Source organism: Peromyscus californicus, unplaced genomic scaffold, assembly GCF_007827085.1.
Source record: "Peromyscus californicus insignis strain IS unplaced genomic scaffold, ASM782708v3 Scaffold_14__1_contigs__length_90479793_seg_2, whole genome shotgun sequence".
Classification (NCBI taxonomy): Eukaryota; Metazoa; Chordata; class Mammalia; order Rodentia; family Cricetidae; genus Peromyscus; species Peromyscus californicus.
The window spans coordinates 38159957-38174677 of NW_026294436.1; the positions used below are offsets into that span (position 1 = coordinate 38159957).

Genomic DNA, 14721 nt, shown 5'->3' on the forward strand with positions numbered 1-14721 from the left:
GGAGCCCGAAACTTGGTTGTGTTGCTGTTGACACAGCCCGAGGCTGCCCTCTCTGTGCAGCCGAATGATTTCCATGTTCAGACAGGCTTGCAGTGGCTCACATGGTAGAGCTTCTTCCAGCGCATTGTTCTGCGCCCTGGGTTTGGGCCTGTGAGGGCTAAAGCTTGGGAGGACATCTTCTTTTCTTCCTACTAAATTTCAACCCGAAGGTCCTGGGAGTCCCTAGTCATCACATGACTTCTGGTGCACATGACAGTGTCCTCGCTCCAGGCTTCAGAAAGGGGTATCTACACCAATTATCTTAGCATAATTACACACTTTCCTGAATTACCTCCCACAAATGTCCTATCAAAAAAGGAAGAGAGGGACTGGGCAGACGGCTCTGTGGTAAAGAATGCTATGTTCCTGCAGAGGACCCTGGTTCAGTTCCCAGCACCCACGTGGTGGCTCACAACACACCCAGTTCCCAGGGATCTAGCACCTCACTGACCTCTGCAGGCTTCTGCACATAAATGATGCACTCACATCTACTCATACAGACAAACAAAATAAAATTGAAAATGAAAAAAAGAAAGAGAATATGTTTTGACCTGGGCTGTGTTTAGTAAGCTCTGGGGCGCCAGTCCTTCCCTGTCCCTGAGTCAGTACAGAGCATGCGCTGACACCAAATTCTTAGGAGGGGCAAGTCGGCCGCGGGGCCAGGGCCGGGGGGCGGGGCGGGGGAGGGGCTACAAAGACAGCCAGCCAGCAGTAGCAGCAGCCAGAAGGTTTCTTGCAGGAAAAGTAAATGGAAGGGGCAAACAGGGCCGGTGTTCCTGCGGGAGGGTTTTTAAGGAGAAAAAAGGGGAGTCTGTGCTAGGGTGGGTTGATAAGTCCTGACTGGACATGTTAGCCAAATAATGAAATTTTATTGTTGGACCTTGGTGTTTTGTCTCAGAAATGAGTTCATGGCCAAATAAGGGAGTGGAGCTGGGGGACTAGCTTCAGGAATGTAACGGTTTTGAGCAAGGGAGAGGAAAAGGGGAAAAGGGCAAAACCTGTGTGAATGTTTGCCATACTCAGGCCTGGTAGAGCCCTTCAAAAGGCACCATGCACAGCATCAGTATATAATGCAAAATTTAATAATCAAACAAATGGTAGGTACGGAAGAGACGGTGGAAAGCCAGATGAAGCCAGACATGGATCCTGTACTCCTGAAGCATACAGTTTAGGTGGGAGACCAGCATCAGATTAAACAATATCTCGTGTAGCTGTACCTGAACCGCCACAGTGGCAGTGGCACATGGATGTTTACACATACACACATACACAGAATAAATAAGTAAATGTTAAAGTTCAGGTATGGTAGCTTAGACCTGTAATCCCGGCACTTGGGAAGCAGCGGCAGGAGGATCATTGCAAACCCCAGCCTAGCCAGAGCTGTGGAGCAGAACTTTGTTTCTAAAAAAAATAAATAAATAAAAATAAAAAAAATAAAACTCAGCATTTGTGCCTGAACCCACCAGAACACTCTCCCTGGGGCAGTGTGGGAAATCTGGCTTAAACCTCACATTGACTCATGAGCTGGGTACTGGAACAGAACTTGGGTTCTGACAGAGGGATGCTTGGGAAGGAAGGATGGCTGAAAGTCCATTGGCTAACAGTGAGAAGCAGAGACTAAACAAACCGTGTCTGCCCAGGGGACAATAATTACGAACTGTGACCCACAGGTGACAGAGCGGGCGATCACAGTCAGGGGCCACAGAGGCCAACTGGGGGAAGTGGAAGCTGAGTAAGAAGCAGGGGCAGAACAGGGCGGAGACACTGGAGCAGAGGGAGTCGCCCTTGCAGCTGGGACACAGGGAGGGATGGGGATCTTGGGGGGAGTGCAGGACAACAGGCAGGGCCTGCCTGCCTGCCCAACAAGGAGTCTGGAAAGTGTTTTACAAATGTGGTATGACCTGTTTAAGGTGGTGTAGGGGTTTGAATGAAAATACCCCCCCCCCACTCCCTCTTCAGGAGTGGTAACGAGAACTACAGAGGTCCAGCCCCTCGATAGTCCCCTCCCAGGGTCCGGGAAGAATCTATAACCAGCTGATAATCTAATCTTTGATGATATGAAATGAATCTGTGTACATGAAACTCCTTAGTCCATACACTTTATTCTTCTGAGTCAGTTCTCTCTCTACACAGCTTCTATTCTGCTCCCATTTTTAGCCCCGTTCTTGCCTGATTTCTCTCTACGTTTATCTGCTGTCCCCTCTAAGTTCTATCTTAATTCCTTCATCTTGGTTCTGCTCCATCTAGGTTCTCATCCATCTAGTTTCTTTCCATCTTAGCTCCTCTCCCATCTCCTTCTCTCTCATCTGGCTCTTCCTCAACTTGTTCTTCCCCATCTGGCTCTTCCGCATCTTCCATCTCATTCCTCTAGTCCTCTCTTTCAGTCCTTCAATCTAGTTCTTCCCCATCTTAGTTCATTTCTCTCCAGTTCTTACCCATCTAGTTCTTCCGTTCTCTTTTTTCCTCTCTCTCTCCTCCTCTCCATCTCTTTATTCTCTCAGTTCTCTCTAAGTCTCTCAGGAATCCAGTTATAAACCCAAGCAATAGCGATCCTCTGGCAGAGCATGGTCACCAGACTTGAATTCTTATGGGGTCATAAAGGCAGATAAGAATTCCTCAGGCAGTGACCACCAGGCTTTCTTTTACAACCCAAAAGGGGAGTGGTAAAGGAGGAGGTCAACAGAGAGCTAGAGATCAATGGGTTAGTATATCAAGAAGGGGATCTATGTGCTCAGTCTACATTCCGAGAAGTGGTGAGGTAAGAAGTTAGGGGTCTGTTAGTAAGGCTGTAAGGAAAGAGGGTCTCACCCTAAGTTGCACAAGAAATAAAGCTACCTGCCTGACCTAAGAGACAGGTGTTGTTTCATTTGGCCTTGGATGGCTGATAGATATTTTAGATAAATACACTGTTAGGCGTTCTTGGAAACATGCATAGCATTACAAGAAAACCACTGTAGGAACCAGCTAATATACATACAAAAGCTAAAATATCACCAAGACTTCTTAAGCCATGGCTTGACCTTTGGAGAAGTCCTTGACCTTTCCAAGTAGTAACTTTTGTGATAGTAGCTGAATTCCATTACGTTTTCCTGTGGCTTGCAGCAGAGTGGCAAGGAGGTGTGGCCTTGTTGGAGTAGGTGTGTCACTGGGCTTTGAGGTTTCAGATGCTCAAGCCAGGCCCAGTGTCTCTCTCTTTCTGCTGCCTTCAGATCCGGATGTAGAATTCTCAGTTACTTCTCCAGCAACATGTCTGCCTGCACACCACCATGCTTCCTGACATGACGACAACGGACTAAATCTCTGAACTGTAAGCCAGCCCCAATTAAAGGTTTCCCTGTATAAGAGTTGCTGTGGTCATAGTTTCTCTTTACAGCAATAGAAACCATAACTAAGATAGGTGGATTTTAGAAACAGTCTGAAAGCTGCATAGATAAGGGAGTAGGTTTCGGTCAGAAATTGTCAGGAGACTATGCTAACTTGCAGCTGATGATGGCTTAGCCTGTGTGGTGACAGGGATTGGAGAAAGCGAACAACACTGAGCCCAACCCCGTTGCTTATACCCTAAGGACAGGAGGGTGTGTTATCCCCACTCCCAACTTCTGCCCGCAGGTTTGAGGTCTGGGTAAAAAGATTGTCCTACCCTGTCTAGTAAAGTTTGGCAGGCACTTTCTTTTGTGTCCTGCTTGTCCAGTTTGGACAGCATGCTGTCAGCAGTTGAGGCAAGGGCAGTTTCTTTTCCCAGTGGCTAGCTTTTACCACAAAGAAAGCAAACTTCATTTGGAGGTTCTTTGATGCCCATCATCTTCTCTGAAGTAGATTGGTGCTGTCAGAAACAGATGTGTCTCACTGTCATGAAAAGCCTTATGTCATTAAAACATCTTAAAGGTCATATTCTGTAAGTCTTTGAAGTGTATGAAGATCATCGATCTAAAATATATCTCTATTTGACCTTGAAAACATACCTAACGTGGCCACAATTTTGATTGTTAGCTGACTAACTACTAACCTATATTTCTTAATTATTCTAAACAGTTTGCAATAATAATTTTCAAGGAATAGAAATTTATATTACATTGTTAAATGGGCTGCATAGGTACAATATCTTAAACAAGAGTAGAAACATATATACAGTATAACAAAAAATAACCTAAATTTGTATCAATATAGAAAAATACCTTAAACAAGAGTAGAAACATATACAGTATAACAAAAATAACCTTAAATTTGTATCAATATACAAAAATATCTTAAATGAGTGGAAACCTATATAGAGTACGTTGTAGCAAAAATAAACTTAAATTTGTATCTATATACAAAAATCCATACCAAAGTAAAATATTAGAGATCAATAGTTGTTTTTTTTTAGTTTTAAAGTAGATACAATAATCTATCCCCTTATCCTATCATTTCTATATAATATCACCCCTTTTTCTCTTCAGAAAGAGATCCTTGAATCTAATCTTTGTTCAGTTTTTTTTCTGACCATGACCAATAACAATTTGTAACCACTACCCCCCTAAACAATGACAACCATGCATAACCCACAGAATGACCAAAAACTACCCACCCTACCTCTTGGGAATGTGGGCATTGTGTTCTCTAGACTGCTTTCTGTTGTCTGGAGGTGCTGGAACCTTTGAGGGACCCTGAGAAAATTAGGATAATGGTCAAGTCCTGGCTAGAACAGTCTGTGAGGCTGGACCATCTCAGCCAGCATCTTTGAAGCTGTTCTGGATGCAGAACTCTGAGGAAACTGCAACAGAGGCATTTTGAGAGACTGGATCACCTGGGCCACCCATTTTCATTGGTGTCTGGTCCCCTTGTTCTGAAAACACATAAACATTCAAAGATTATATATATATATCTGCATTAACACAAGTATGGACTGTACATAAGCCAGCCAAAGATGATTTTTTGTTTTATGTTTGAGCAGGTAAAATATACATTACCTGTTTTACAATTTTTCTAGGTTTATTTATGTCTGTAGCCAGGATGTTCAGGGGGTCTCCCCCAAACAAATCTGATTTCTGTCAACCTTGAATAAATCCACAGTCTTTTGTTTTCTGTGGAAACAAAAGCATAACCTCTTCCCCAAAGCAACATATTTTTTGACTTCCATTTTGAAGTTAAGACATTTTAAAAATATATTGGTTGGCCTAATTTAGCAGTTTCCATAATCCAATGTTTCTAGCAGCTATTGCTTGTCATTCAGTAATGGAAAAAAATTTTTTTTTTTTTTTTGGTTTTTCGAGACAGGGTTTCTCTGTGTAGCTTTGCGCCTTTCCTGGAACTCACTTGGTAGCCCAGGCTGGCCTCGAACTCACAGAGATCTGCCTGGCTCTGCCTCCCGAGTGCTGGGATTAAAGGCATGCGCCACTACCGCCCGGCAGTAATGGAAAAATTTAAAGTCACAAAGACACCACATAGGATCCAGACTCTATGTATTTTCCATCTTCATGTGGCTTATCTTTTTATATCATTTTATTTTCTCTTTAAAGTTTTTATTATTTATAAACTTTTTCCTATGACTATCTATAACCATTTTCTTTTCTTTTTTAAGCCTACACACATTTTTTAAACATATTTTTGTAACCTGTTTAGATAATTTTTTAAAATTTTTATTTATTTTTATTTTTTATTTTTTTGGTCTGGATCTGTCTTTAATGAGCATCTGTAGTCTGTAGCATTCTCTGATCACGTGAGACAAATCTTAAACTGCTATGTCAGCTGCTGGCACACACAGTTCAACTTAGTGGTGCTGGCACATGGCATTGGCAGCTGGCTCCAGCCCACAGGCAGTCTCTGTACACTGAGCCTACCTGAGAGACGTTGGTCACCAGGACGCTGCACCAGGAAGCCATGTTTGACTTGGTGTTTTGAACTTTTTTTCCTGTCTCAGGCCTTATGTGAATATAGATGGCCAGGCATTGGGCACCATATGTAGTGAGTGTTTCTCTGTCCTACCAGCCAGCTCCCAAATAACCACACAGAGACTTATTATTAATTATGAAAGCTTGGCTGATAGCTTAGGCTTGTTTCTAACTAGCTCTTATAAGTTAACCCATTTTGATTAATTTATGTGCTGCCACATGGCTCATGGCTTTTACCCCATCTCCTACATGTCATGCTTCCTCCACATCTCCCTGCAACTCCTTTGTCTTCTTCCCAGCATTCTCTCTGACCTGAAACTCCTGCCTAGCTATGAAAACCCTAATAAAAAGCCATTTAGCTTTTTATTGAACCAATCACAGTGACATATCATCTTCACACAATGTAAAGAAATATTCCACAGCCGGGCGGTGGTGGCGCACGCCTTTAATCCCAGCACTCGGGAGGCAGAGCCAGGCGGATCTCTGTGAGTTCGAGGCCAGCCTGGTCTACAAAGCGAGTTCCAGGAAAGGCGCAAAGCTACACAGAGAAACCCTGTCTCGAAAAAAACCAAAAAAAAAAAAAAGAAATATTCCACAACAATACAGTCAGTATTTAGGAGGAGAGAAGACGAAGAGAAAACATTCTCTCTGTAACTTAGAGTGGGGAGCTGGCTGGCACAGAGGTGGGGCATAGGAAGGAGACTTGGATGGATGAGCCTGGAAGTCTGAGGAGATTACCAGGCGAAGAAGTGAGATAGGAAGGTCTACCAAAGACAGGGACAAGTCTTTGCAGGGACACATTCTTCTTCAGCCCTCCTGTCTTTATCATACAAACCCTGTGTTGAGTTCTTTCAGGTGCCACAAAATAAGACTTAGAAATAGCCGTGTATTTGACCCTCATTAACATGTATTTTGCCTACCAAGAGGTCCGGACTTTGGCAGATCTTATTGTTTAGACACACTACCTCACTTTTCCTCAGGAAAGTTTTTTTTGTCTTGGTTGTTGTTATTGTTTGTGTGTTTTTGTATTAACTTTGACTTTACCAGGGCAGTGAGTAAAGGAATCTCAAATCTGTATTTACAGATGAGCGGCTCATTAGTCATCAATACAGGAGCCATGCCTTCAATTATTCACAGACAGGTGACACTTAGTGTCATATCTGCCTCCCAGTTTGAGTATTTACAAGAAACTGAACTGGTTTGAGTTCTCTTAAAGTTATCTCAGACCTGGATGGACACGCATGATGCTCCATCCTGTCTCAGAAATGTGTACTGTGCTTATTTTTTTTCCCCCAAGATTTTAAAACAAAAAACAAAACAGTAGTGGCTGCACCCCTATAACTCCAGAATTCGGCCAGAAGATTGGGATTTCAGGCCAGCCTAGGTTATATCCATCGATGCAGCCATAGCTTGTCAACAGCCCGAGACCCAGAGGACCAGAGCAAGGCATTCATTCAAGGTTGAAAAGAGGTGTGCCTGGCCAGGCTTGCTGAGGGCCCCCTGACCTGAAGCTGCCACAGAGGGCGTGGGAGGCAGAGACGAACAGGAGGTGCCCGGGACGTAGCAGAAGCACTTAGAGGAACTGACTGGCCCATGGCAGGCAGGCATCTAATAGACTTCCCCTTTCCCAGCCCTCTCCTCTCTTTCCTTTTTCTCTCTTGCTCGCTTATGCGTCAGTTCCTGAAAGGTGGGGAAACTTCCTGACACTATGAAGGCCCGCAGAGGGAGGCTAGAGCTCATTCTGATCACTGGGTTGGGACCCTGAAGCCTGGGACCCCGCAGCTCCGGCCGGAGAGACACTAAGCATGTCCCTGGCTGAGGCCATCAGACTCTGGAATGAAGGGGTGCTGGCAGCCGACAAGAAGGACTGGAAGGGTGCTCTGGAGGCCTTCAGCGAGGTGCAGGACCCCCACTCCAGGATTTGCTTCAACATAGGCTGCATGCATACCATCCTGGAAAACATGCCGGCAGCCGAGCAGGTGAGTTGAGGGGTTCCTGTAAATATAGCTTTTCTGCCCTCTGGAAACCTCACCTCCCCAAAGCCTAAAGAGAACAAAAGCCCTTCAGAACTACCTCGAGAGGCCCCATCTAAGTGTTCCCGGCTTGGCAGACAGTTTAAAAAGCTCCCAGGACAGGTTCTCCGAGCCACGCATGGGTGGGGCTCTGCTTTTTCCAAGAACTTCACATTACCCGAGGTTACTCTTTAACATCTTGTGAAGACTTCTTCAGTTATGTTTTCTTTTACCAACTCCCCACGGACATGTGCTTTCTATGTCTGCCTACCTTGCACCCAATTGTAAGGTGCCTCTTGGGCTTCCAGGAACTTCCATTAGTTTGGCTCAATCAATTCTGGTCAACAATGCAGGGGGCTCCTCTAAGGAGTCCGAGGCTGGCTGAAGGAAATCACACTGTATTGAGTCATAAAGTCCACCAAGGGTAGGGGGCATTTTAGCATTTTTTTTTCCCTGTATTTTTGATACAAGGTTTCTCTGTGTAACAGCCCAGGCTGGAACTGGCTCTGTAGACCAGGCTGGCCTCAAACTCACACAGATTTGCCTGCCTCTGCCTCTGCCTCTGCCTCTGCCTCCTGAGCACTGGGATTAAAGGCATTTGACACGTCTTTATTGACTGATTGATCGATTGTTTGACTGATTGACTGACTGTGTATGTATGTGTGTGATGGGGGTGGAGGTGGGTACAGAGGCCATGGTGCACCTGGTAAGGTCAAAGGACACCTGTGTGGAGTTCTTCTCTCTTTCCATTTTTACCTGGTTCCAGTGATCAAACACAGTCCCCAGGATTGCACAGCCATCTCAAACCATGTCTACCCTAGTTCTGTTTTTGTGTGTGTGTGGTTGGTTTTTGTTTGTTTGTTTGTTTTGTTTTTGTTTTGTTTTGTTTTATTTTGTTTGTTTGTTTTGAGGTAAGGTCTCTTATTCACACAGAACTTGCCTGTTAGGCTGGCAGGAGATCCTGTCTCCACTTCCTCAGCATTGAGATGAAAAAAAATGTGGCCTCACACCTGGCTTTTTAACCCAGACCTGGAGGTCACACTCAGGTCATCATGCTGTGAGGCAAGATTGAGTTATCTCTCCAGCACCCCCTCCCTGCCCCCCTTCTAAAGAAGCCGTTCTCACCCGCCATCCCCTGACCAGGAGGTGAACCAACACTGTCCACACGTCCACATCCGCACATCCGGGCTCTCAGTCAGCAGGTGGGATGGTGCATGGGCTGGCCCAGCCTCTGTCTGGAGGGATGATTGCCCCCTCCACCACCCCTCAGGGGCGGGCTGCATCCTGAGAGCTGTGGGGACAGAGCACATGGTGGAGAGAGGAGGCAGCGAACCTGGATGAAGCTCTTCTGCAGGCCCTGGGTGCTTATGCCTTGGCCTGGACCTGGGACTCTGGGCCAGGCTGTGCCACAGACCACCTCCCACACCCAGATCACTGGCTTCTTCTGCCCTTACTGGTCAAGATTTTTCCTCCCATTCTATTGCTGGTCCTCTCATCCCCTCTGCCCTTGTTTTCCTGTTTAATACCTCATTAATAATGTTATATATGTATCCTTACTTGTTACTATTTTAGTGATAGAAATACTTATACAATAAATTTCCATCAAGGAACTACAACATTCATTTTAATTATATCACTTTCAATTTATTTTTATTATTATTTTTTAGTGTGAGTGGGTGTTTTGATAGCATATATGTTTTGACATCATGTGTATACCTGATTCTCAAGGAGACCCCTAAAACTAGAATTACAGATGGTTGTGAGCTAACATGTGGGTGCTGGGAATTGAACCTGGGTCCTCTGGAAGAGCAGCAAGCATTCTTAACTGCTGAAATATCTCTCCAGCCCTATCACTTACTTTACAGAAGAAAAAAATTGAGGTTCAGGGAGATTAGGTAATTTACCCCAGGCTATGAAATGAGGAAATAACACCCCAGGGCACTGCAACCCAAGACGTCTGTACCCCAGGCCATTTTGTCACCTCGAGTTACTGAGTCATTATGACACACCTGCCTGCCTCTCCCTGGGGCGGTCTTGTACTTCCTCTCTGCCTGGCTCTGAGGCCGTGTATGGACCCTTCTTCCCGCAGGCCTTCACCAAAAGCATCAACAGAGACAAGCACTTGGCAGTGGCCTACTTCCAGCGGGGAATGCTCTACCACAGCATGGAGAAGTAAGTGGTCCAGGACTACCCATCCTGGGAGAAACTGACAGCCAGCCCAGTGGGGCTTTGTGCTGGTATGCCTAGTGTTCAGTAAGTACCCTCCAGGCTCAGTGGGAGGGAAGGCTGGCTAGCTCTTTTCTGGGCAATTATGCAAGAAATGGCATGCAGGAAGCTTTTCTGGGAAAGGGAGGCAAGCCTGACCTCATTGTAAGTCACTGGGGCCCAACCACAATGAGCTTAGGTTGTTTAGCGGCTGGGCCTCCCACCAGTGTCCCTAATGAAGACACCCACCGTGCCTCTCTGGGAGGGACTCAGCAGTCCCCAAACAAGGGTCATTATGAAATCAAATCAGCCCTGGCTTCATCCCTGCAAAGCCCAGTTTAAACTATTGGGGGTGGGATGGGGATAGAACCCTATCACAAAAATAAGAATACAAACTGTTAGCAGCATGTGTATCAGTTAATATGGACAAATAGTATATATGTTCCAGTAGAAAAAGTTCGCAGTTGATGGCAAATTTCAAAAAGTGGTTTAAAAACATTTCATGAGCACAAAATCCATTGGTTGCAGACTGTGGACTGGAAGAGCATCGGCCAAATATCATTCTAGACATTTCTGGATGGTGGGATGATAGCAAGTCCCTTTTCCTCTATCACATTGTACATGTTTGGGGTTGTTTACAGCCAATGAAACAGTAAAAACACACACACACACACACACACACACACACACACACACACACACACACACGGAAAAGGAAAAAGCCAGACATGGTGGCACACACCTTTAGTCCTAGCACTCGGGGAGGCAGAGACAGGTGGATCAGTCTCTGAGTTCGAGGCCAGCCTGGTCTGCAGAGTGAGCTCCAGGACAGCCAGGGCTGTTACACAGAGAGGCTCTGTCTCGAAAAAAAAAAAAAATGCAAAATGAACTCTAACTTCAACCCCCTACTCTCTCCTCAGATGCCCAAAGAACGAGTCTATAAATAACAAAGGGATAGTATTCAAAATGTGAATTTCAGGTGTTTGGGGCAGAAAACTGACTCTGGAAAGTGTCTGCCTGTGTGTGCACAAGTTCAAGGAAGGAGGAAACTGGCTGAGAGGAAGGAGGAACCCTCCACCAGTGAAACCAGTCCAGGCATGGCGTGGGCGGGCCGCAGGGCATTGACGGGACCGGGGAGGCTGCAGAGGAGGGGGCTGGATGGTGAATTCCCAGACCATCTCAGGCAGATCACGGAGATGGGGATCTTTAAGTCACTCTAGAATATGAATAAAGGGAACAAGACAGGTGCCTGGAAAATTGATTTGGAAGTGAACACCGTTGTCCTCGTGACAAATGAGGGTCTGACTCAGAGCGGCGCTGGTGTAAAGGACAAGAAAAGTGGATTGCAGAGGTGGTCACCCTGGCAAGGTCTGGGACAGGCGTGTTCTGAGTGGATTCTGCCACAACAGACTGTAGCTGGCTGGTTACGGAGGGAGGGGCGGACTCTGAGAGAGAGCGGGCCCTTAAGATTCACAAATGGACTTCTATGTGCAAGTCCCCCTAAAACCAGGTGTGTGTCAGTGAAAACACTACCTAGGGACCGAGCGAAAGAAAGGAGATAGTTTGGGCTTGAGAATATGCCAGACTTACTATTATTTCCCCACTAGAGAGCCGCAGAACTAAAGATTAGATTTGGTAGATTATTGTTCTCCAACTTAACCGTTATCATTCAGATTGAGTCCCGCATCTTATTTCTGGATCTTTCCCATTCACATCTCCTCTTTCTCCCCCCCCCCCCCTTCCCGTCAACCTCTCCGCCTCTGTTTGCTTTTGAGACAGGGTTTTATGTAGTAAAGTCTGTTAGCTGAGGATGACCTTGAATTCCTAATGCCCTGCCTTCAATTCCCAAGTGCTGGGACTACAGGCATAAGCTACCATGTCTATTTTAGTTCTAGATTTATATATATATATATATATATATATATATATATATATATATATATATATTTCAAAATCTTAGCCTTCCAGCTCTGGGACTTGCAAATATTTTCATGTATTAATTCTTTCTGGCAGCGTGTCCTCTTCTACTGTCTCAGTACCATAGGTTCTTAGAGCTAGTGGAAATGTCTTTTGAGGTTAAACAGGCAGGGGTTGGGGGCGTTGGGCTGGGCTGGGTTGTGGCTGGCCTCTGTCTATATTCTGTAACTTCTGGAGAACATACTGAGTGCCGGAAATGGGGATGAGCAGAGAATGTTGAGACGTGAGCAGCCAGACTGTCTGTAGAGGCAGCCACCTCCTCCTTCCCCCTACCCCAGGCCCTCTCTCCAGAGGGGCTCCATGTCCGTGACTTTTCTTCCAAGGAGACTTTCATTTTCCTCTCACCCAATCAGGTGACTGACCACATCTACACCTTGGAAGTTCTCTGAGCACTGGTGGTTGCCCTTAGCAACAGCTGAGCACTCAACCTTCCAGGCCGACAACACCCTCAGATCAAAGCCTTCCAACTTCACTCACCGAACACAGACTTGGCCACTTTGCTCATGTGGCTGGCCAGTCGATCGATCCCCGTGATCTGCCTGTCTCTGTCTCCCCAGACCTGGGATTACAGGCACATACTGCCACGCTTGGCTTTTTTTTTTTTTTTTTTTAAGATTATGTTATGTGTCTAAGTGTTTTGCCTGCAGGTACTTATGTGCATCATGTGCATGCCTGGTACCCATGGAGGCCAGAGCGTGCATCAGATCCCCTGCAACTGAAGTTATGGGTGGTTGTCGTAAGGATTCTGTATATGCGAAGCTGGGGGGGCGGGTCTTGTCTGGTGCCTTATTACATCATCACTGGGCGACTGTGTCCCAGCCTAAAAGTCGGATGTGCACCCCCACGCTCTCTCTCTGCTTCTGTCTTTGTCTCTGTCTCTCTGTCTCTCTCTGTCTCTCTCTGTCTCTGTCTCTCTGTCTCTGTCTCTGTCTCTCTCTCTCTCTCTCTCCCTCTCTCTCCTTCTCCTAATAAAGCTCTAAAAGGCACCACTGGGTTCTGTCGTGACTGTAACCAGCGCCAGCCACCAGCGCCTTTACCCTTTTAGCTGTGAGCTGCCATGTGAGTGCTTGGAAGGAAATCCCAGTCCTCAGCAAGAGCAGCCCATGCTCTTGACTACTGAGCCATTTCTCCAGTTAGTGTGCTTGGCTTTGTTTTTGTGAGTCCTTGGGATCTGAATTCAGGTCCTCATGTTTGAGGAGTAAACGCTTTACAACTGAGCCGCCTCCCCAGCTCCCCCTTTTCTTCTTTCCTTTTCGTTAAGTCATTTGTTTGCTGGTGACAGCATTTCTGTAGCTGAGGCTGGCCTTGATTTCTTGGCCCTGCCTCCACCTCCCAAGCTCTGGGGGTTACCCTGTGTCCGGAAATCTTTACAAACCCACACTTGTTGGATTAATTAAATGAATATAAGCAAGTTTCTGCTTCGAGGAAGGTGTAGATTAAATGGGGAGGGGGAGGGAATCCATCACCAGGGCTCGTGATTGTGGTACAGAGCACAGCTGGGTGGTGGTGGCGCACACCTTTAATCCCAGCACTCGGGAGGCAGAGGCAGGAGGATCTCTGTGAGTTTGAGGCCAGCCTGGTTTATAGAGCGAGATCCAGGACAGGCACCAAAGTTACACAGAGAAACCCTGTCTCGAAAAACCTAAATAAATAAATAACAAATAAATAAACAAACAAATGGTGGTCTAGAGAGGTGACTGAGTGCTGAGTGAATTGGGCGTGTGTCCCCCCCCACGTCGCAGTGGGGTTCGTTTTAACAGGGTCACACCAAGGAAGGTTCTTCCCCCTCGACCACCCACTCACCTGGCTTCTGTGTCGTGTTGCTTCCTCGTCTTCAACTCTAGCAGAAAGTCAGAGGTGTTCCCAAGCCACAGATGGTATCCCAGGACGGCTCCCTCCCTCCCATCAAACGTCTCTGCCTCTAGCTTTGTCATCCCGAAGAGGGAGGGTCTGTACGTTGTCCTTCACACCGTGGGCCTCCTGGACCTTAGGGCTGTGGAAATAAAAACGCGGTGAGACCTTTCAGAATAAGGTGGAGCTGACCTTGAAAGCGGAGGAGGCAAGCCTTTCTTCCTGCTGGGCTGAAGGTGGGAGGATTGGACCTGTCTACCTGTTGGAGTTGCATGGGCAGCATCCGGAGACTCTGATACCCCGAGGAGTGTGAGCATGTGTTCTGGGATTCTAGACTCGTGTGTGTGTGTGTGTGTGTGTGTGTGTGTGTGTGTGTGTGTGTGTGTTGGTAGCAGAAGCAAGCAACAGCTTCAGCAGTTTCTAAGGCATCCTTGCAGGGCTTGCTACAGAAACGGCAAGGAAAAGTCCTCTGGAGCAGAAAGCTTGCCTCCCCACCCCCACCCCCACCCCCGCCGCCGCCGCCGCCGCCGCCGCCGCCGCCTCCCGGGGAGGGTGTGTGTGGCTGCTTCTTGGCAGACTTCTTAGGAAGCTTCCAGATGGCACAGAGGATAACTCTGAAGGAGGCCAGCAGGATCCAGGGCTTAGCTTCTCCTAAGAACTGATCCTATTCAGACCTTTGCACTTGGCTCCAGAGCTGTGTGAAAGCCAAGCTCCTCACCATGGGTGCAGCTGAGGTCCACAAGTACAGGGGTGAGGAAGGAGGGGAG

General features: G+C 46.6%; 1 protein-coding gene and 1 long non-coding RNA gene across 3 annotated transcripts in view; one reads left to right on the forward strand and one right to left on the reverse strand.

Annotated features, from left to right (window-relative positions):
• Nucleotides 1–1098: 1098 nt before the first annotated feature.
• On the reverse strand, nt 1099–14415 carry LOC128109794 (uncharacterized). 2 transcript variants are annotated; one of them, XR_008217927.1, is made up of 4 exons: nt 14214–14415; nt 13907–14096; nt 9047–9212; nt 1099–4864 (listed from the first exon to the last, which is right to left on the reverse strand). It is a non-coding gene; the product is annotated as an uncharacterized LOC128109794 (long non-coding RNA). The 2 variants fall into 2 exon arrangements; XR_008217928.1 differs by lacking the exon at nt 9047–9212.
• Nucleotides 6508–14721, forward strand: part of Ncf2 (neutrophil cytosolic factor 2) — a 33683-nt gene continuing 25469 nt past the window's right edge. Inside the window, exons 1-2 of the mRNA XM_052737194.1 lie at nt 6508–7888; nt 10011–10093. Of these exons, the coding sequence (XP_052593154.1) occupies nt 7715–7888; nt 10011–10093 (257 nt within the window). The 5' untranslated portion in view covers nt 6508–7714. The remainder of the gene's footprint in view (nt 7889–10010; nt 10094–14721) is intronic.